Here is a 22,021-nt window from a genome sequence, read left to right as displayed (position 1 = left end):
GCCAAACTTACACAGGAAACCAGCTAATGCCATCAAACTATTACGTTATTCTAATTACCATACAATGAATCTATTTCTCTTCAAATATTTTGCAAATGCCCAAAATGTGTCGCCGTACTGCTAAAACAGGATTTAAACAAGCAACCCTCCAGGAGCTACCACACCTCTTTAAAAAGAACAGCATGATAGGGCATCAGAGGGTCAGTTACTGCACATCTTCCTGCTGTCACGGAATAGCACATAACTGGAAGTTCTCCGTATCACATTTTGCACATGTGGTTCCGCAGCATTCATACTGTACGCACGCTCCTCTGTCCGCACTCTGTTTTTGACTGATGCCTGTTTCACGTCCCACGGTAACTCGATAGGCGCGGCGTTAAATCGTCCGCACACCTGTTAAACATTCGAGTGCTCTCAGCCCCTTTTTCCAACGTCGCGGCCTATCAGCATCTGCAGTTGTTTGCGAAGCCTTTTAGGTACATACAGTAGGTGCTGGCGTAAGAGAGACTGTTAGAAAGATTCAATGTTTGACTGACAAACCTTACATTACTTTCTATTTGGCCTCTACTTGTTGCCATTAGTTTCTTTTCACCTCACCCGAACAAACTCTATCAGATGTGTGCCCTCTTAACCGTGTGACGTAGAAACACGATGGGATGCTATACAGTTGCCCTTCACTTAAATAGCATAAAAGGGCCACCACAACATAAACATGATGAGAGCTTGTAATTGTTCTTGATTGCCAGCATCTAACATGCTGATTACCAGCATGCATAGGCTTCCCTTTGAGCAGGCTTATCAGGGTGTGCAACTGTTCCCCTCAGCCCCAGCCACAGGAAACGAGGGGTGGGGTGTTTTCAGGGGGGCTGTGGTGAGAGAGGAGGAGTATCTATGCGCTATCATCCTTTCCCTTCCATTTCACAACCGCATGATGCATCAGGGGTGTTGGGAAATAAAATGTGGAGGCCTAAATTAATCTTGTGGTGCTGGTAGTGATATTTGTTTCCCTTGTAGTGATGGCGCATAAGGATGGCTGTGTGTCACTTCATCTAAAAAATTACAGACCAGATCGCTATTGAATGTGGTCGTGTTCCTAAGAGGCCTCTGAATCGGGATTCAAAGTCACCACAGTCTCACAAAATCCTTTGGGATATACTGAGTCAAGCGGTCAGAATTTGAACAACAAGTTGGTCCATGACCGCGTCATTAAATATTACAAAACAACAATGATTTGATTTAAATGTTTCGGAATAAAAAATGTCTGAATAAATACAAAATGTAAGGATCTGCATTAGGGACAGACATAAAATGCCATCTCTACTGCACACTCTTTAGCACGGACCTTTTAGTCTGGTCTTCTAAGGATTCTTCTGAAAAAAAAGAAGAGACCAGCTCCTTTCTGCTCACCCCCATGCTTCTCATCTTTAGCTTCAACAGCAGTCACCCACTAAGCGTCTAATGTGGACCACTTCTTTGACCCGCGTAAGCATACCGACCCCTGCTGCGTTCGTCACATTACACGAAGCTTAAAGCACTACAGTTGCACATGGAGCTAATGACACACGTAGAGCAGGAAAAAGATGCCTCAGTCACAAAGCAAACATTTAAAAAATGTTCACAGAAAATAAGCAGGACACGTTTTGGCTCAAAGAAAAGAGTACACAAGAATTCTGCAGCTGGAAATGTGAAATATGCACCGCACATCAATGCCTAATCCCAACATATGTGTTTAATTTTCCGAGAGATTCCTCGCTCGTGTCTCAAGTGAAATACTTGAGATAAGAGTTTTATTTACAGTTACCACCATACAGACTCACTACAGCGAGGACAGGCACCGTTTCATAACTGCCATAACATCAGTGTCTGTTCAATCCCAGGGAGAGGCGACACATTCACACCTGTCAAAGTGTCCTTGAGCAAAACACTGAACTTTATCTGCTCTATGATCCAAGCCTGACCTATGTGGTGACATGCATTCAGTATGTTCAACTATGTCACAGAGGCACACCCAATGTGTCCAATATACACATATATTATAATGTTTAGGTCAATACTTCTGGTCTTTGTAGAGAAGTCATTAGCATGCTGTTATCAGGCTAAAACAATCCTGTTTATTTTGAAAGCAGTTTAAGGATTGTTCACCATATAATGGTGTAACACGCTGCAACATTTTTGCACACATATGGTGCACTTTCACCAATTATGAATAGGGATTAGTATTTATCTATTGAGGTTGTGGTGATGTTTGTGTGGCTACATGATCCAGGAGGTTTTATTAGCTCAGTTCTCTTATCATGAAAAAAGTACAACCACCTTCAGTGGACATTTTGTTAGTTCTCTATCCAATTTGCCTGTAAACTCACAGCTACAGCTCTTTAGACGCTGGTTACTTTTGCAGATACAAGGTATCTTAGTCAAACATGCAGTATTTTTAACTTTCAGCTTCTGGCATTCTGAGCTCTGCACGCAGGGCAAACCTGCAACGCTGCTCTGAACCTGCAACAGATTGAAAACAGAAACAGCAATAACAAAAGTTTCCCAGTGGATGCACTGGCTTCATAGAAGGCTGTAAATTATCTCCACGGCTTCACTTTGAAGCGAGGTCAACCTCACTCGTGCAACTCTACTGCATTTATTCATCAGGCCTCATAAATCAGACTGGAATATTTAAGATATTGCTCGTGCAAAGCTCTCTAGAGCTCATGCACATGTATGTAGAAACCTGTCTGTGATGTCACCCCACCCAACTAAAGACAGTTTAGATTAATGAGAAGAAAAGACCTGGCTTTTGTCTGTCACACAAACTGGCCTGTTTCCAATCAGCCACATACATATCTCCTTATGGAAGAATCCCCATAAGGAATGTAATTCCCTTCACAGGAGAGCAGAGGTCTGTATCGTGTAGTGTAAAAGGAGGACTCCTTGTGAGGAGATACTGGTCCTCATTACAAGAGTTAAGAAGTGAATAGTTTGGGGATGGGGCACGCAATATTAACGATGCATGTGGAGTTGACCTTTGCATGCGAAAGAGCTGAGCAAACAACCACACATGTAAGGAGGACTGTCCATACATAAATATCAGCTGCAAGGTGGTGTCCCTCACATGAGATAAGAGTAGAAACACTGAGTGAATGCACTGAGAATAATGCCACTCGATAGATTTAAACATGACATGCAAAATGACTATCCAATGTACAACTTTTCAATAAATGAGCTGAACTTTTTCATCATAAATGTCAAATAAATCTATAGTATCTGCTCTAACAGCTCAGATAAAAGCAATAGTTTTCCTGGATGTTTCGTCAAAATGCAATTATTAGAACAATATATGAAGCAAAGAAATGTTGATCCTCAGTTTGACCTTTACATGTGGCAGACGTAAGCCTGTCCAGGAATGTCCTGAAGCTGAAAACTAAAGCGAACCACAGTAGGCCTCCATCGTCCTGCTCCTTTGCTCTTCGATTCCTTCCGCTCACCAAGTCGTCTTGCCACTGCAGTGAGACTCAATCTGTGACTGATGGGCCGAGTGAACAAGTATCAACTATATAGTCAGTGTGGTTTCAAAGCAATCAGGACATCAGAAAGGTCTGTGTGGTCATGTATGTTGCATAACGGCACATGGGGGATCCCAGACGAAGGATAGAGTTCATTTTGGCCTGCTGGCTTGTTTATTTTCCACAAATCTGCTTTATGGCGCAGATTTAGACCATTAAGCAATTTATCTCTGCTCACTGTGAGCAGAGATAAATTGCTTAATGGTTTTCCTGGAATGTTTCAAAAAGTTCACAGGGAGGCTAGATTAAAACAGATTTTTAGCTGATAAACAATTGAGCTGTTTAGCTTTTTCTCTGCTATGTTCAACGTCTTCAACGTTCTCAGATTCTGTGAACCTAAACAAGCCAACACATTTTTTTTCAGTTGCAATAAAAGGGATTGTTCGATGAAATTGCCAAAATATTCCGTATCACACTGACGGAGTAACAGAACGAAAAAGCAGTCCGAATTTGAGGTGGAAACCTACGGGTCTGAAAAGAGAAGCCAATAGAATAACACTTCTGGTTCTCTCATTTCAAGTCATTTCATTATATATTTTTAAAATGTTTTTTTGATTAAAAGCCTCAAATAGGTCCGTGGTTAACACAAGCTTAAGTTAGTTTAACGTTTTGTTCTATGATGTAAAATAAGGCAGTAGATACCTCTCTGGGGATTTGGGTGAGTGAAGTTTTAAGTGTCTTTAAAAAGACGTTTGATAATAAGTGTGACCACTAAACCTCCTCATGACAAACACCAGTCCACCTTTAACTAAGTCATGGGACTTAGTAAATGATGGTCCTAGAGTAAAATAATCAATAACGCAGGGTCTGCTTTATGGCGTGGCTATCTTGTAATTGACAGGTCGCTACCCCGGGGTTGCCCTGTTTTGTTCCTACAACTTTGCGGGGGCTAGTCAGTCACAATAGTTTACCAAGCTTTTTTCTATTTTCTCTGCTCTGTGCTTTTACCACTGACAGGAAAATAAGTTTACAACTTTTTAAAAAGACCATGTACCATCAACTTCTGTCTCATGTTTGTCTGCAAACTATTCCTCTCTTGTGGAGCAAAAACAAAGTTGAAAAAAAAGTGGATGGAGCAACACAGCCAATAAGCTAGCTTCCTCCATTGATGTTCCCTCAACGGTTATTATTGTCAAGATGACTTACAGTCAACTATTCAAATTTGAATGTCAACTGTCAATACGGTTGAAGTCGATGTGAAAGAATTGTGAAAATATAAAACAGATGTTTTTTTTCCCAGAGTTGGATGAGAAGCTCAATACCGATCTTGTGTGTATGTCTCTAGAGCCAGGAGTGAAATATCTAGGGCCTGTGTCCACATAGCGCCTTTTTATGACCTCCGGCATCTTTTTTCAATTGTTCCCAATGAGGACAGAACGTATGCGGCTGTATGCGGCCGCCTAGAGAAAAGGTGCCGTCACTGTATTAAATGGAGCTTGTTTTGGCCGTGTCTGTCTATCCTAAACATCACATTTCAGACACACACTTGACAAAGACCGAAAAGCCCATTTAGGAGCAGATCGGCCGGGCGGACACTGAATGTTGCTGGTGAGTGTTGTTATTACCGTACGACGTGTGTCTCATTGCTCTAACGTTAAGGCTGTCAGGTTGAGTGGTGACAAGCTCATCGAAGTGTGAAGCAGACGTCCTCCGGTTGGTGCTGACAATGTAAAACAAATAGATAGCGGCCCAAATAGATAATTAAATGCACAGGAGCAATGCTAGTCTACCATACAACGCTGGTTAGAGTGGTATGTTGTCATGATATTGTTGTCATAGAATAATGATAGAAACATTACAGAAAACAGACAACTTAAGACAACTTAGGCCAATAATGAAAAAAACAATGGTCTCGCAATTTCAGGCAACTTCTGACAAATGAATACTTATATTTCACCATCAGTTTTGTCTGTGGAAACATTAAACCAGCTCTCTATCCATCTACCAACTACTCATAAAACATTGCATCTTGTTAGTTAAATCTGATGTGGTCAGATCAAACAACAAGATATGTATTATTGTGATACTGATTGTATCTTTTTACTTTGCACTGAGCCAGGCGAGCAGTTTCCCCCTGCGTTCAGTCTATATGAATGTGGCTACGTTCACAGTCTCTTGGGCTAAATTCTGATTTATTGCTGGGATCAGATTATTTTTTTAAATCTGTCCAATATCAGATTCCTGTGTTGGTCACGGCCCTGAGCTGACCCGCATGCACAAAGGACAACAGAGACATCACTCGCAGCATGCTGTCTAAGGAGGTAAATAATGGAGGCCACTGAAGACAGCTGTAAGGGGAGTTAGAGGAATCTAAATTCCGGCCAGAGGGCTCCACCCACTTCTTCAGGAGAGCATTGGGATTAGGCGTGGGAAGAGGCACACCTGGAGCTGATCTCCTCATCAGGGAGATGAATAAATGTGAAGCAGGAAAGCTGATCAAGGGGAGCACAGTCAGAGAGCCTCCCTAAGATCTCCAGGGTTGGAGAGATTTGAGACCGGTAAGCCGGCTAGCGGCCCGGCTGAAAGAGTTTATTTTGTCACGTTTTGTGATAGAGCTCTGGACTGAGCTCGGTTTTCTGTTGTTTTGTCCTGAAAACTGCAGAACTGCCTCTGCCTCTGATTGCTGTGCTGCCACTATTTCCTGTGTCCTCCGTACAATCCTGTTACACAGCCTTCACGTTTCATTTATAAGATGATGTGCAGTGGAAGCAAGCAAATTTGTAAGCAGATAATAACGAGGAGATCGAGAGCCACATTTTCAATTATGGTGGAGCAATGGTGGCTACTTTTATTCAGAGGACGTAAAAGTCGCATGAATTTCGATACGACTGTACAGACTGAGGTCCCCTTGCAAAAACATCAGACCGGTATCTGATTTAGGATGACAAAGTGTGTTAAATCAGAGTTGAAAAGATCTGATGCTATGTGATTTGTGCTTCTCACAATGTGAACAGATGCGTCACATCTGCGCAAAAGGTGATCAGATGTCGGCCTCTTTTGCCTGCAGCGTGCATATAGCCTATCGTCTCCTGCCTGTAGCTACATAGCTAAGGCACATTCATGAGTCTTCTCATCTTATTCTCGAAAAGAAAGCAAATAAGTGTATTTTCCCAAACTTATTATCCATCCTGCAGAGATTCCATGTATACTAGGAGATTAAAGCATGTCACCACTCTGTCTCAATGTCTAATCAAGACACTCAATCATGCCTCTTCGGGAGGCCATGAGACGTAAAGCAACAACCTTAGAGCAATGGTAAAGAAATGTGAGACTCAGAGCATTTACTGTTATTGAACAGTCTTGACTATACAAACAGTTCTCATGCTCTCTGTCAAAACTCTGACAGATTACAGCTGAGTGGAGAAAAGTTGATCGTGTAACTACAGCCATAATAATTGGTTCAATAATTGCAGATTGGAGTTTCAACACTATACAAACATTTCCCAGGGTTAGAACTTCTCTGGAGGCAAAAATAACTAAGTTAAATGTGAGAAGTCAAACAACCACCGCTTGTTTTGTAATGAATGGACTGAAATTGTATTTAAAAAAGAGCTAAAAGAAGAGAAAGCAAATGAGGAAGTATCTGTGGCCGCCATGAATGAATTACTGCAGCAGTTGGACCACAAATCCTCTCGTGCTCTTCGAGCTCGCCGCTTAGCTCATTTGTCAAAAAACTAAAACAACGTGGCCCCGCCCAATGAAAAAGCCCCCACTGTCTGCCAAATACTACACCAAAACGCTGTAAAGCACATGCTCAGCACGAGTGGATTAGTTCTAGCAGTGCTGCGGAGTTTTCGATATCTCTCAACATTTGGAAGTAATTTCCCAAAAGGGTCTGGGAAAAGATTCACTCAGCTCAAACGCTGAGCTCCAAGACAAACAGAAATGTGTCGCTGGCAGTGATTAACAACTCCGCTCATTCATAAAGCTCTTGGATCCAAATGTCGGACCTCTGGCCTGAGGAAATTTGCTGAGAGGCCTCAGATTGTCCCCACACTCACTGTGGGAGCCATTTACTGAATCTGAACCTACGAGCCAATCAGATGAGATTGCTTGGTGGGGGAAAGGAAGCTCAGGCATGTGCTGTATGTAACGGTTGTCGGTGAAGGGCTTGAACTATGAGGCGGCGTGATCGCAGTTGCACAAACTGTCTGTCGGGGTCACGGATAGAGCACCAGTGTCGATGCAACGTGAGACAACTACCACAGCTAACAGTTGTCTTTTGAAGGAGGAGATTTTAGTTTCGGTCACTGTACACATTATCCTATTGCTGTTTGTACAGCATGACATGTCCCTGTGCATGCTGTACATACCATATACAGTAGTTCTATTACTGAAATACCGTAGTTGCATTAATTTAGATTGTGCAATTATATACTTTGTTTATTTTTTGTTTATTATATATTAAGCACAGTCACATCAATTGTTAGTGTCAGTACCCGACTGGTTTGTTGTTCAGTGAAGTAGTCTTTCTTATATCTATATCCACTTTTTCTACCTTTTGCAGGTTAGATGCTAAACTGCATTCTGTTGCTCTGGTACTTACTTAATGACAATTTTATTTTATTTTATTAATGTGTATGTGTGTAACTGCATATAACTGCATTTGGAGATGCAGATTAGGATTCTACATTAGCTCCACCTCCTCCAGCTACAACATTAAAACGCTGCTTATACATAAATGGATTAGTTATAATGAGTCCACACACCATAAAAGTACTTTTTTGCTGCTCCTTCAGTACTTTTACCTGTATAAAAATCTTAAATGCAGGACTTTTACTTAATACTTTTAAGTAATATTTTACTTAGTATTATTTACATTTTGGTATTACTACTTTTAGTTCAGTAATGTATCTGAAACAGCAGGTGCATTAAAAAAAAAACGCAAAAGGGTGTAATATCAAGGGTCTGCACTAAGAAAGAGGAACAGAGATCAGTAGAGCAGAAAAAAGAGGAATCTCAAAAACTGAAATTTGTATGAAAGGTACCGAATATTGTCTTGAGCAAACAACAGCTCTAAAGAGTAAATAGAGACATTTATTTTTACATCGTTTAAAGAATTTTCTTTTTCTAATGTAAGACATGAAAGAAATGCACCAGTCCCAACATTTAAGTTAAGTCAACAAACAAAACTTTGACAGTGAAAAATGAGTTGGAAGGAGCAGTCATTAAGTATTTCTCTCATGTCCGCTCATTGGCCGACCGTCATTACGTTTGTGTTTTGCTTAGTCCACTCTGACGCCCAGAGAGGAAACCCATCCCCGCGAGCAAAGTCCATGAGGGGGGTGTTCCCCACCCAGGCCCCAGTCTTCTGCCCTGTCATTGGTTACCACCAAACCTGCATCAGTTTAAAAACCAGACACCAGTTTATTCTCTCCCTTCACACAGCACTACCCCTAAAAAAACACTGATAGGGAGACGGTGAGAGACAACTCAGGACTCAGGATGCCTGCCTACGCCACCAACATGAGGATGAAGTTCCCTATTGTGGCCTTGGCTTTGGAGATTATCACCATCATCCTGTTTGCTGTGTTTGTGGTCTATGATGATGGGAAAAGTCACGGGCACGACACGCACTCCAATGAGACTCACCATGAGACTCACCATGAGACGCAGCCCATGGATCTCTACCCCAGTAAGTCTGCGTGGGCCTGCTAATTTGGGATGCTCTGCTACAGGATGCCTGAATATTTGGTCACTAGACTTCTTTTGAAGAGGTTAAAAATTATGGATAATCAGATTTTTATCAGATGGTTCTAACACATTGCCTTTGATGCAGCTTTGATGTTGACAGAGAAAAAAATGTCCATTGTTGTGCGGATTTTCAGTAGAATATTACACAATTGTGTGTGTTGGGGGAATATGCTGAAATTAAGAATTAAAAAAAATATTAATAAATAAATATGGGAATAAATCTCCCATATTTCATATTTCCAAACTTTGGTTCTCTAGTCTTGAACTTTGAAGTGTTGAGTGAACTGAAAAGAGCCGCCTTTCCTTCCTTGGAAGAATGTTGATTCTGTATTTAAGGGTGAAATCTTCCAATTATTTGCGAACAGAAATAGAAGAATTTAGAGGCTGTTTCCAGAGCAGGTCTGCTGATTGCAATAAGAGGAGTCATGGGGTCACATTCCCATTTCTCACAAAGTCTATTCATACACATACACGCCTGAGGAGTCAAAGAGGATCCTGCAGGGAAAAGTGTCAGGTCTCATAGAGTGGAGGTCACATGTGTTTTAAATCAATGTGTCAAATACACAGATAACATAAAATAATGGCAGATATTAAATATGTGTTTTTGTTTAAAAAGCATAGAGCGGCTTCTGCAGTTGAGGTTTTTTTGTTTTTGCATCTTGAAAACTTATCGACTGTTGAACGTCTGCTCATGATTGGGTGGGGCAGGTGTGTCCGAAAGAGATTAGCTCATTGGTCATAATTAAGTCTGAGTATATCTTCTACTTCAGATAGGACAGGCTACAACATGCACAGCTATATAGTCTTCCAGAATTTCTATCATTATTTTGATTTCTCCTTTACTTTTTGATCACACTGAGTTACGGTCTTCTCCCGACATGTTTGAAGGCATACTGTATTATCATATGTCTGCTTTGCGTCTAATACGGTTTTCCCACAAAAATGTTGATGCTGCGGTGTTAAATATTCCTAAAATCACACCCACTCATTTTCCCTTTATGCAAATCCATACATCAATGTGCAAATATTGTTTAGTAAAGTTGAACTGCTCCACACAAGACATCTTCTACGCCAGTGGAAAAGTGTGAGTGTCGTTTCCACATTACACTTGTGTAAGTTGCACATTGGACCACGATTGGCTTCCAAACGTTGTGGTATAATACACCAATCTGATGTGTATGCGCGTAGAACAGAGATTTAAGGTGAGCAGAGTGAAACTTTACCTCCTTCAGCAGATGGATGTGAGAACAGCTTTCTAGAGTCACAAGTGAGGTAACAATGAGCAGTTTCTTTTTTAAAAGAGGTTTACTTTCATGCTGTTGAAGGACATATCTGCATATGCCTGAAAAAGATATCAAGTATCAAGAATGTAAATTCTGCAGAATGAGCTACAGCCTTGACCATTTAGAATGCAATTGGATAACGTGAAGACTTGCAGTTGCGTGCAGAGAGATCTGCATGCCAGACATCGGTAGTAATAGGATCAAAGGAAGACGTATAAGCAGACACATGTGGACTGCAGTGGAGTGAGTTAAAGCTATGGCGGCTCAAATCAATCATACAATTGTGTAACTGACTATGGTTGTATGGTGTGACAAAACACTGCATGCATTTCTAATTAAGACTCTTTGAAAATCATTTTGTCTGAAAAACATTAGCATAAAAACATCAAAGACAACAGAGAACTCTGCTGCTTCAGCATTTTTCTTTTTAAATGAAATAATAATTTATAAAATAATAATAACAGTAGGTCCTGTGGGGATTCTCTCTCCCAGTTCTTCAGGAGATTACTGAGCGTTACCTAACATCTGGGCGTGGTGCCAGACACTGTGGCTGCTTTCCAAGCTTTACCTCCTCCCCATCCTCCATCTACTGTTCACTAGAAGCCCCGACTACAAGAAAAGCAAGTCTGCGTCAACCGCCTGAGTTTGGGAGGGGGGGGTCAAAGTACGAGTTGAAGGGGCACAACGGCTCTGTGGATGTGAGCCAAATCAATATTTACACCTCCATTCGCTGCTGACGATATCAGTGCTCAGTGTTTGAAACGCTGACCACATGTTATGCAGCGCTAAAAGAACACACACCAGGACCTTTTTAAGCTCATCATTAACACACATTTCATGATTATTTTCTTGTTGAATTATACAGACTCGTTAAACCATTTGTTTTGTTTACAAATTAAGAAACACTTCTTATTTTATTATTTGTATTATTACTATTATGTATATAATAATTATATTTACACCTATTCTTTACCTTTATCAGTCCAGCTTTGTCGTCCTTGTCCCTTGGTGTTATTTTTATTTCCGTGTAAGTATATTGTAAGAGTCAAATTCCTTTTATGTGCATGCATACTTGGCCTTTAAATCTCATTCTGACTGTGTTCGTAGAGTGATTGATTGGTGTATCAAGCATTGGAGAACGTAAATGTTAGGTTAACAAGATGAGATATGACTTTAATCACCCTGAGTACAGACTCTCTAAGTTAACACTCTGCCATGTGTCGTTATGGATCTTTATTGTTTTTATCTGAGTAAATTAAGGTACTAAAAATTCATTTCAAACATGAATTAGCTTCAGATTCAAGTAGTTGAAACATTATTCCCTTTCAACTATTAATTACTACCCTCTAAAACCTCTAAAAACAATATTCTGAACATGGAGCAGCCAGGGAACCGCTATGACTCAGAAAGATTTGAGCAGTTCTGTTGTTATCTGATCGGTAAATGATTAAAGCAGCCTACAGTATAACATCTGTTTCAGTAAACTGCTTTTTGAGCACTTGTAGAAACCCTGTAAAACACGACACAGTATTCAAATTGTAGCATCTTCGGATTCTGCCTCACAAAAGTAGATGTGAAGTAGATGACATACTCTATATGTAAATATTGCTTGTGAAAATAGATCTGGATGAATTTAATCTCTTTCATAGTACCATTCTAAAGCGGCGGCGGCACCAGTGCTCGATAAGATATTCTGTGTTATTGAAATGCAGAACACGCTGGAGGGATTATGTCTCCCAGCTGGCCTGGGAACGCCTCGGGATCCCCCAGTATGAGCTGGAAAATGTTGCGGGCGAGAGGGAAGTCTGGGTCAGCCTGCTTGGCCTGCTGCCACCGCGACCAGAAATTCAGAAGCTACCAGACACACTCACAGATAGACGGCCCAGCCATTACCTTGCCCAAGGTAACCTCGACATATAGACTACAGGGTCCAGAGATCAAACCACTGAAGTTATGATAAGTGAACGCTCTACGTGATGACCACCCTACTGAGTCAAAGACACCGCTATATGCATCGAGATGTTTCACTGTGGACAACGTCATAATACGCCAATTCGGTAGACATCGCCAAACCCTAGAGACCTGTCTACACAATAGGTAATGAAGCACATTGTTTCTCAGCCTGCGCACACCTCCACCGTGATGTATTTCCCACAAATGGGGCTCAATCTATCAAGTGTAAAGGCCTTTAGGAAACAGGAGTCCCACTTCCTGTCAGGGTGATGACGCTGGCCTAGTTCTACGTAAATGCGCCTTCACACAGAGAATCTCCTCTTAAAGAGCTTGCCTTGTTTTGTGTTCTTATTGCTGAAAATAGAGTGAAAACATCATGAAGTGACGATTGAAATAAACTCCAAACACTGCTGTCTTTGTCCGACTATTAACACAGACTAATAGATAAGGGTGTGCTCCCTCCGAGAACTTGTAAGTTAAATTTATTAAGATCATATGCACTTAATAGAAACAGGAACAGCAGAAGCATTCTCCCAGAATCCTATTCATAGTGTGATTGAATTGCTTTTGCAGCTAACAGGTCACGGCTCACAATACAGTCCCTGTGGAGGGAAATGACTCAAGGGAATTACAGCAACTGCTCAATAAATCATTTAAACTACAAAGTCTAAAGAATACTACCGTGTCAGGCAAAGTCTAATTTCTAATTGAAAGCAGAGTAGCATTTAGCTGAGGCTAAAGTGGCACACTCACGACAAAGCAGCGCCCTGTCATCGAATCAGCAGCAGAACTGACCTCCCTTCTCGTGTCTCCAGTGTTTCAGGATGTCCACGTCATGATCTTTATCGGCTTCGGGTTCCTGATGACATTCCTGAAGAGATATGGGTTCAGCAGCGTTGGCCTCAACTTACTCCTGGCTGCCTTCGGCCTGCAGTGGGGCCTTCTCACGCAGGGTCTCTGGCACCTAGACGACGGCAAGATCAAAGTTAACATCTTCAAGTATGAATGTCTTTCTCTGCACGTGTTGGTTTTCAGTAACCCCCTGATTAACATTTATGCAGTTATACATACATCATCAACTAAGTAGCTGCTCAATAAACCAATGACCTGTCATGTTGGCTGCTGAGTAGCTCTAACAGATCACTTTTGGTTCAGTAAATGATGAATGTTGAACTGTGCTGGCCTTCTCCTCATCGTCCTATAATTTCTGTTCTCCTAAAGACTTATTTTCCTCTCTACCCTGCAGAATAATCAACGCAGACTTCAGCACAGCTACCGTCCTGATCTCCTTCGGAGCTGTTCTGGGTAAAACCAGCCCTGTGCAGCTCCTCATCATGACCATATTCGAGATTACCATCTTCTCCATCAATGAACATCTGGTGGCCAATGTCCTCGGAGTAAGCACACAACGACACATACACGTGTTGATGAACTAGATGAGCACAGTACGCCGTTAAATCCTGCATTATGACCGGGAATAAACTGAATTGTAATAAACTGCATCACCTTTTCTTTCACAGGCTAATGACGTCGGTGCATCCATGATCATCCATGCTTTTGGAGCCTACTTCGGCCTGGCAGTGGCTCGAGTACTTTACCGACCGGGTTTGAAAAACGGACATGAGAACGATGGATCCGTTTATCACTCTGATCTGTTTGCTATGATTGGTAAGAGCCAGTTACACTTCAAACTCATGTAATGTATTAGTCATCTGTTCTCATTTTTAACAGGGATATGAGTTTTACTTGGCTGTAATCTTCCCTCACTGGCCTCCTGAACACGTACGATTTATGTCCCCTAGTGGACACAAATAACCATGCAGCAGGCACAGTGACGCTGAAGAGATCCTGACCTCAACTAGTTCTCAATCCCGTTCAGAAACAAACAGAATCTTTAAATCTATAAGTACCTTGCAGTGTGATTTGATTGGATTATCTGATACAAATGCGGTTTCTTTATCACCCTCTTCTCCAGGAACCGTCTTCCTGTGGATGTTCTGGCCCAGCTTTAACTCGGCCATAGCTGACCCAGGCTTCACTCAGCTGACAGCCGTGGTCAACACCTACCTCTCCCTGGCTGCCTGCGTGCTCTCTGCCTACGCCATCTCCAGCCTCGTGGAGCACAAAGGAAAGCTGGACATGGTCAGATAACTTTCCTCTAATATCTAATAACACTAGTTCAATCATTTAAAAAAAAATACAGTTATTCACATATGTTTATATACTACAGGTGCACATTCAGAATGCCACCTTGGCCGGTGGCGTTGCTGTGGGAACATGTGCTGACATGGACATCGGGCCATATGGAGCAATGCTGATTGGATTAGTGGCTGGCGCCATCTCTACCCTGGGCTTCAAGTACCTTACTGTAAGTTCAAGTCAAAGCAAAGGCGCAAAATAAAACAAGCAGATTTTAGATTTACAATTATTTTTCACCTTTTAAAAAAGACACTAATTTGGTTGTAACAAGGGACCTTTTTCCCTCCTCTGTAGCCCCTCCTGGCATCCAACCTGGGCATCCAGGACACCTGCGGCGTCCACAATCTGCACGGCATGCCTGGCATCCTGGGTGGATTGGCTGGTATTGTCGCTGTGGCTTTGGGGAAAAAAAAGGGGTAAGGGCCAGACTTATCTCCACAACTCTGACATATACATATAGGCTATGTGTGCGTTTGTGTGTATGTATATAACCATGTTTGTACATGTACATGTACATATTTGACAATTGAGTATATTCTCATTTAAACAAGAACTTAAGTGCGAAATGATCACACTTTGGCTTGTTGTTATCAATTTAGATGTCGCAATTGTGTATCACGATATCTAAATATATGATTTCATCACAATACCATTCCATGGAAAGACAATAAATTGTCATATTAAATTACCACCCAGCCTTAACAAGCACACATAACAGTATTGTAGCTTTGAAGTGATGGTATGCTTTAGTTAAATGTCAGCTCTTCCATTCCCCTCCTCCCTCCTCCTCCCCCTCAGAGGTGAAGCTGCCATGCAAGCTGCTGCCTTGGCTTCCTCCCTCGGGTTCGCTTTGGTTGGAGGTGCCATTACAGGTGGGTGGAGATGAAACATGAGGCCATCAATGTGACACGACAGTTAAATTCCTAAGCACAACGGAACGGGCCTTCTTTATTTATCAATCCTCTTTTTGATTGTTTTAAAAAGCCTGAGCAATCAAACAATGCCTTTTCTTCTTCAAGGTTTAATAATGAAGTTGCCGTTCTGGGGCCAGCCTCCGGACCAGAACTGCTTCGATGACTCTATATACTGGGAGGTAAGAAATCCCATTTCTCATAAATATTATCTCTCCTGACTGTCGAGGATCACAAGTAATAGAAGCAGTAGCCCAGTATTTTTTTCAAGTTATTATATTTGTGGTTTTGGGATCATGATGAGATGAATGTGGTTCACCTCATCATTACAATCAACATTTCATTAGATTAGATTTGAACTCTCTGGTACTGCTTGTTTTATCTTCTGCTGGTAAACTCCACCCAGCTGGTACAGCATACAAGCTAGTTGTTCGAGGTCCACATGCCGTTCACCCGTGTCTTATGTAGGTCTCTTTCATTACGCTACGGACAAATAATGAGGACGACATGTTTTCCAGGTTCCCGAGGAGGAGGAGGAGAATGAGGAGAGCTTGACTCACGCCGATCACTCAAAGAACAAAGCAGAGGTTTAAATATCTGCTCACCATCCATTGAGCTTGAAAACTAGGAAGTAAAGGACTTTTAATCTGCTCAAATCAATTTGTCAAGTATTTTAATGTGATTTTTTTTTTTTTTTAAATAGACGATTTGCTGTACTAACCAACACACGTCAATTTTGAAACTGTGTTGTGAGCAAAGATGTCTACAGCAGCGTATTTCCATCAAAGTACAGTTTAAATTTGACATTAGGGTGGGCAGTGAAGGTTTCACAATAGAGTCTCCAAAACACATGAGTCATTTTCAAAACTGAAGATTTGGTTAATACCAAAGAAAAAAAAAAACTTTTAAGAATTTGAAACAAACCTTTAGCGTTTTTTTACACTGAAAATTGTGATTAAATCAAGAAACACAGTGGGTCACGCCTTAGATTCCCTGCTGATACACAACTATTCCCGCTCCTTTATGTCGTTTTTATATAATAAAATGAAGCATTAAAGCATGTTTTAAGATATTAGTATAGTTTCATATCTTTTCTTCACACATTCTTTTATATTTCCATACACCTCACATTTGTATTTCAGCTGAGGTGTTAAACCTGCTTTGATCTGCTGCTTCACATCACCTCACTGGAGCCCATAGTCCTTCTGTAAGGAGTCAGAGTCAGACTGTGTGAAACCAGCAGTGAGGCTCTGACATGGGCAGGGATAGTCGCATGATATGTTGTAACTAATGAACCTTTGCGTTGCTTATCTCCCACTGCTTACAATCATTTTCTATTCATCCGAGGGCAGCTGAACACTTTCTTTTGAAGACGATGAATGCATTTAGCATTAGATTGGCTGTCACTGGGCAAGCTAAAGTTATTTGTTGTCTGCTTTCAATGTATGTATTGTATGTATTCTTACATGTACATACAGTTTAGCTTTTAGATGAATTGACATGGTCAGTTTTATTGAAGTCCTGCAAGGTTAAAAGAAGGAGCGACGGGTATTGAATATTTTCAGAAGCCTTAAAATAATTCAACAGGAACTTGCATACCGATAAATAAGAAAGGGCTAGCATTTATAGAAGATGGAAACGTGACAAATAATAAACTTTTTTATACCATTATATCATTTTTCACACATTTTCTCTGAGTTACTGTTGGATTATTTTATTTTATTTTAGTTAGTTTAGTTTAGTTGTGAACTGTGGCACTTGCAACAAACCGCATCTTTTTAAGCTGCATGGTGTCTGAGTGATGAAGGACAGATTTCTTGTGTTTAACATTAAACATGGACTGCAGGGCTAGATGGAACTGACTACACACAGTGTTAATCAATATTTTGGTTTGGTATGTCCTGAACACATCAAGATTTTGTATTTTTATACAGTGTGGATGTGCTCATATTTGTATAATATACTAATACTGTCATAATAAATATGGTTTTGTACAATACCAGTGTTTCTGTGTTTTGTGGGCGTAATCATGCAGATATTTGTGGAAATATTACAGTCTAATAACTTCCTTACATTTGACTGTAAAGTTGCACGCTGTCTTAATTGTGCCAAGTGTGGTTTCGAGTGAAATATCTCATGAACTAGTGGATTAGTTGTCAATAAATTTGGTTTCAGACATTCATGTCCCATCAGGATGAATCATTTTTGTGATCCCCTGACTTTTCCTTTAGCACCACCAGCTGGACAAAATTGTTATTTGTCCAAATTTGTCTACTTAGTGTTGAGCACCACTTAGTAGAGCTCAATGCATCAACCAACACGTACATATATATATATATATGCTGGTGTATCAAATTCTGATATAGTTTCTGATATATATATATATATATATATATATATATGTTTGAGGTAATTTAGATACGGGTCGTTATTACACAATTTGTCCAAAGGACACGTTTATCTTTAAACTGTAAAGACATCTTTGTCACAATACTACAAATTTCAAAGAGCTTTATGATAAAGGTTTGCTCATCATTGTATCTGTTTATGTTTAAAATACTAACACTGGTCGATGCATGATTATCAGATTTCAAACAGTAAAATATTGATGTATTACAAACCTTCTTTGGGTCAGGCTCTACTAATTAGCATCATAAGTATAACGAAGGTTATATTTGTTGCAAAGCTGCAGTATTATTCTGCATACATTTTAGTGTAGTTTGGTGGAACATTGCCTCTCATAATAAACATTGACTGTAATGTCACGTTACTCTAGAAAGTGAGGAAACATGGCAGATAACGTGAACTAATCAAACTTCTTCCCAAGTGGTTTGTGGATGCTTGGAGACAGTTAAAGATGAATAGTCCTAAAGTAGAATAAAACGTAGTTTATCTTTTAATTAACAGCTTTAAGTCACAGCACACAGGAGCACTGTAACCGGCTCTGGTGTGCTGGTGGCGCTGCTGCGCTAACTGGCGGACGTCAGTTTTCGCTCCGTTGTTTTGAACGTACTTCCCGCGGTGCATCATGGGATACAAAATGTCTCCTAAGAGTGCTGGCTAATGCTAATTTACGAGAGATAATCGCGAATAAACATAAATGTTATTCTTCTTTCAGCTGTTAAAGTGTCAGTGTATATATGTGATAAATTAACGGTGTTCTGCTGTCGCCATGGTGAGTACAGAACTTCTTTCACCAGCATTAGATCATTCAACGTTAGTAGCTTAAAGCGCATTTTAGCTTTAGCTTAGTAAACGTAGCCTTGTTAAGCACAAGTGAAAGGACAATTAAGGTAAGCGTTAATATTTTACGAGTATGTTATCAGAATTGTCTCAACAAAGCTACGATTACATGCAATGGTGTACCTATGTTGAACGGTTAGGTAGCTTTGGCCATGTGTAACTTCATCAGGTTAGTCAGTGTTAGCGAGTCCTTCCCCCGGAGCTCAGATCAGATTTCAATGAAAAGTTGCCGAATACGTTTGGTTTCAAATGTTTGTCTTTGTTTCTAGTCAACGAAAGCGGAGACGAGGGTGTCCAGCTCGAGCTCCAGAACGGATGAGAGGAAGAGATCAACGAGTTCAGGTAAGACAGAGAGTTATGAAACTCACCGTCACGACAACAATACCTTCACAGTCACATCCACTGTTGTTTCTCTCACTTGTCACTACAGTCCCAAGAGCAATGTTGTTGGAACTGTTTTTCAGACCGCTTCAGTCCTTTTCAGTCTTGTCTTCTAAATGTCACTCTCTAACCTGGTTACAAAGTTGTATTATTATTACACTTGTATAGTGGAAGCAAGGGAGAATGGCCTCCCAAAGAGCATAATATCATCAGTGCATCAGGTCACAGGTCTTATTTCTTGCCTATTTCTGTCTTCTGTTTATTCAGTTCGAGAAAGAGAAAAAACGAAGCGGAAACGCAGTCCTAGCAGGTCTTCCTCGTCATCCTCTTCTAGGTCATCCTCCTCGTCGTCTTCATCCTCGACGTCCTCTTCCTCTTCGTCGGGCTCATCGAACTCATCCAGCAACAGTCGGAGTAGCTCTAGCAGTAGCGGTACGTGTTTCTGTAAAGTCTGCGTTGCAATACACCTGATGTCGGATGTTTTCTTATGAATGTTGTGCTTTGTTCGTCCACATATTATGTGAATATATATCAATAAATTGACTCAATGTGTTTTTGTTGTTTGTAGACTCGGACAGTAAATCCAGAAAGCAGTCTAAGAAAAGGAAAAAGGAGAAACAACACAAAAAGGTAAAGTTGTGCATTTTTATCTTGTGTTTTTATAATCGACTGCAAGTTTCAGTAAAAGTGACTGAATTGTTTATTAATGGAGCATAACCGAGTCCAACTAATTTTGTGTCCTGCAGCCGAAAGGGAAGAAAGAAAAACGACACAAACGTAAAAAAGAAAAGAAAGTGAAAGGAGGAGAGGAAAACACGGGACCTGTACAAATCTCCAAGGTAACTAACTGACCATTAAGCTTCAGACAAGAAATGCGTTCTGCGCATTATTCTAGACAGTCCCTACATTACAATGTCCCCATTTTCTAACTGACTTCCATTCACTGGATTCCACTGAGCTCTAAAATCAAGTCCACCTCGATAAGTTGTTCCCAAACATGCTCCGAAATACATCAAACCACTCAAGTCTTTTTCTGTCAATGCCATTTAATGGAATCAATGAGGGGTGATTGTTGTAGAACTTTTTTGGCCGTTTATGCCAGCCCTCCAACATGTGCTCGTATGATATGCACATAGCTACTGACGTTTGTAATCACAGGCTGTGTCATTGTGTCAACCAGCTTTATTCTATTGTAATCTCGCCCTGTAAACTTACATTTGTCCTCTTTCAGTACTTGAAGGACAAGAAAAAAGGCAAGTACAGCATGATTTCTGGGAAGAAGATAAAGATGAAAGTAAAGAAGTCAAAGAAAGACAAACAGGTAATCTCACATGTTTTGCTGTCAAGTAGGCAACCAAGTGTATCTATACAGTGCGTGGATGGATTGTTATTTTCTTTTTTCTTTTTGTTACAGCGGGATAAAAATCGAGCACAACTTCTTGAGTTCCTGAACTCCACCGTGTGATGCCGCTGTGGACGGCAGGAAAAGTGCTCAGACACGTCGGCAGAACTCAGGAAACAACAAACTCGGCTTTCCCGGAGAATAACGATGAAGAGTTTTCTGAGAAAGAGATGATGAAGACAACTTGCATTGACACACACACACACACACACTTACACACACACACACACACAGGCAGCACCGGGCCTGATGGACTGAAGGAGCTGTGTTCAGACCGCTGGCTTGATTTTCACCATGGCACTGTCCAGGTGGCGGATTCTTCAGCTCGGTCTGTGATATGAGAAGTGTTTATGGTGAACAGTGTCATCAAATATTGTGTCTGTAATTAACTACACCAGATGAAGGCCAGCGATCATTTGTTTGTGGTTTGAACGTACGGTGACTCCTTGAAAAGTGTACTCCACCGTTTGAGCATTTTATTCCTATAACAGTGTGGGACTCACAGTGGACCAGAGACATTCTCTTCTTTCATCCTTTTTATTTCATGCATTCTTCTCCAAAAAACCAGCCGCCTACACTACCCAAAATGCAACTTGACGAGCCACAGAGATCTAGTAAACTCATTTCTTTCTTAACTCCCCAGCCACAGATTTTTCAAAGACACAACGTTTACTGTCACATGCGCAGTAGTGCTCCTCAACCCCTTAAACAGACCGTGATATGTCAAATTGATTCTCCTTTAAAGTTCAAGATATTGTTTACCTGCTGACTCTGTCAATCATTCACGTCAACCCGCACCACTAATGTAAGATTGCCCGTAATTGTAGATACCTAACCGTTATGTTTCCACAGTAAATGTGAGAGCCAGAGTGTTATCAGCGTGTACTGATAGTTCAATGTGTACATCTTGTTTCAAATTATATGGGAATCAACTCTGATGGTAACTGTATGTCTGATTCAGAACATTCATTCCCCCAAATTCTGTCATGGATATTGTTTCAACATCAGTCGTTTTATTAAATTGAAATAAATCAGTCCACTTGAAAGCTTCATATGGAGTAAGCCTGCAGGGTAATGCTGAATCTTGATGTGTGACAAACAGAAAAGAAACCACAATTCACTACCGGGAGGATTTTTTTTTCTGCTCTCAAAAAGGTCTTTTTTTGACGCCTTCTTGCCGTGAAGAACAGAAGGAAAGCTTTCAGTTTGTTGACATTGAATGATGAATTATTGTGCCGAGTCTTTGTGTGCTGTATGTAGAAGGGGAGCATGATTCACCCGCTGAATGACGTCGACTATCACCAATAACTTGTACATACAATTTATATGTATATATTCATATATGTACATGTGTACTGTCTTAAAAGACCATTCACCTCTGCAGCCATATTGTGTTGTGTG

The 22,021-nt window shown here is 40.8% G+C and overlaps 2 protein-coding genes across 2 annotated transcripts; both read left to right on the top strand.

The window, feature by feature from the left end:
* The first annotated feature begins 8,958 nt into the window (after positions 1-8,958).
* rhag (Rh associated glycoprotein) lies at positions 8,959-17,593 on the top strand. Its single transcript, XM_079180333.1, has 10 exons — positions 8,959-9,189; positions 13,300-13,483; positions 13,731-13,881; positions 14,005-14,152; positions 14,460-14,626; positions 14,715-14,852; positions 14,978-15,099; positions 15,482-15,555; positions 15,703-15,776; positions 16,113-17,593. Exons 1-10 carry the CDS (start codon positions 9,000-9,002, stop codon positions 16,185-16,187), a joined length of 1,323 nt encoding a protein of 440 aa, XP_079036459.1. The 5' UTR covers positions 8,959-8,999; the 3' UTR covers positions 16,188-17,593.
* Positions 17,594-18,630: 1,037 nt separating this feature from the next.
* On the top strand, positions 18,631-21,666 carry LOC306711215 (uncharacterized protein). Its single transcript, XM_079180036.1, has 7 exons — positions 18,631-18,769; positions 19,107-19,179; positions 19,486-19,650; positions 19,787-19,848; positions 19,965-20,057; positions 20,450-20,539; positions 20,633-21,666. The coding sequence occupies exons 1-7, from the start codon at positions 18,767-18,769 to the stop codon at positions 20,681-20,683; spliced, it is 537 nt and encodes a 178-aa protein (XP_079036162.1). The 5' UTR covers positions 18,631-18,766; the 3' UTR covers positions 20,684-21,666.
* The last annotated feature ends 355 nt before the right edge of the window (positions 21,667-22,021 follow it).

The sequence above is a fragment of the Pholis gunnellus genome (assembly GCF_910591455.1).
Source record: "Pholis gunnellus genome assembly, chromosome: 19".
Classification (NCBI taxonomy): Eukaryota; Metazoa; Chordata; class Actinopteri; order Perciformes; family Pholidae; genus Pholis; species Pholis gunnellus.
This window is presented reverse-complemented; position numbering and strand designations above follow the sequence as displayed.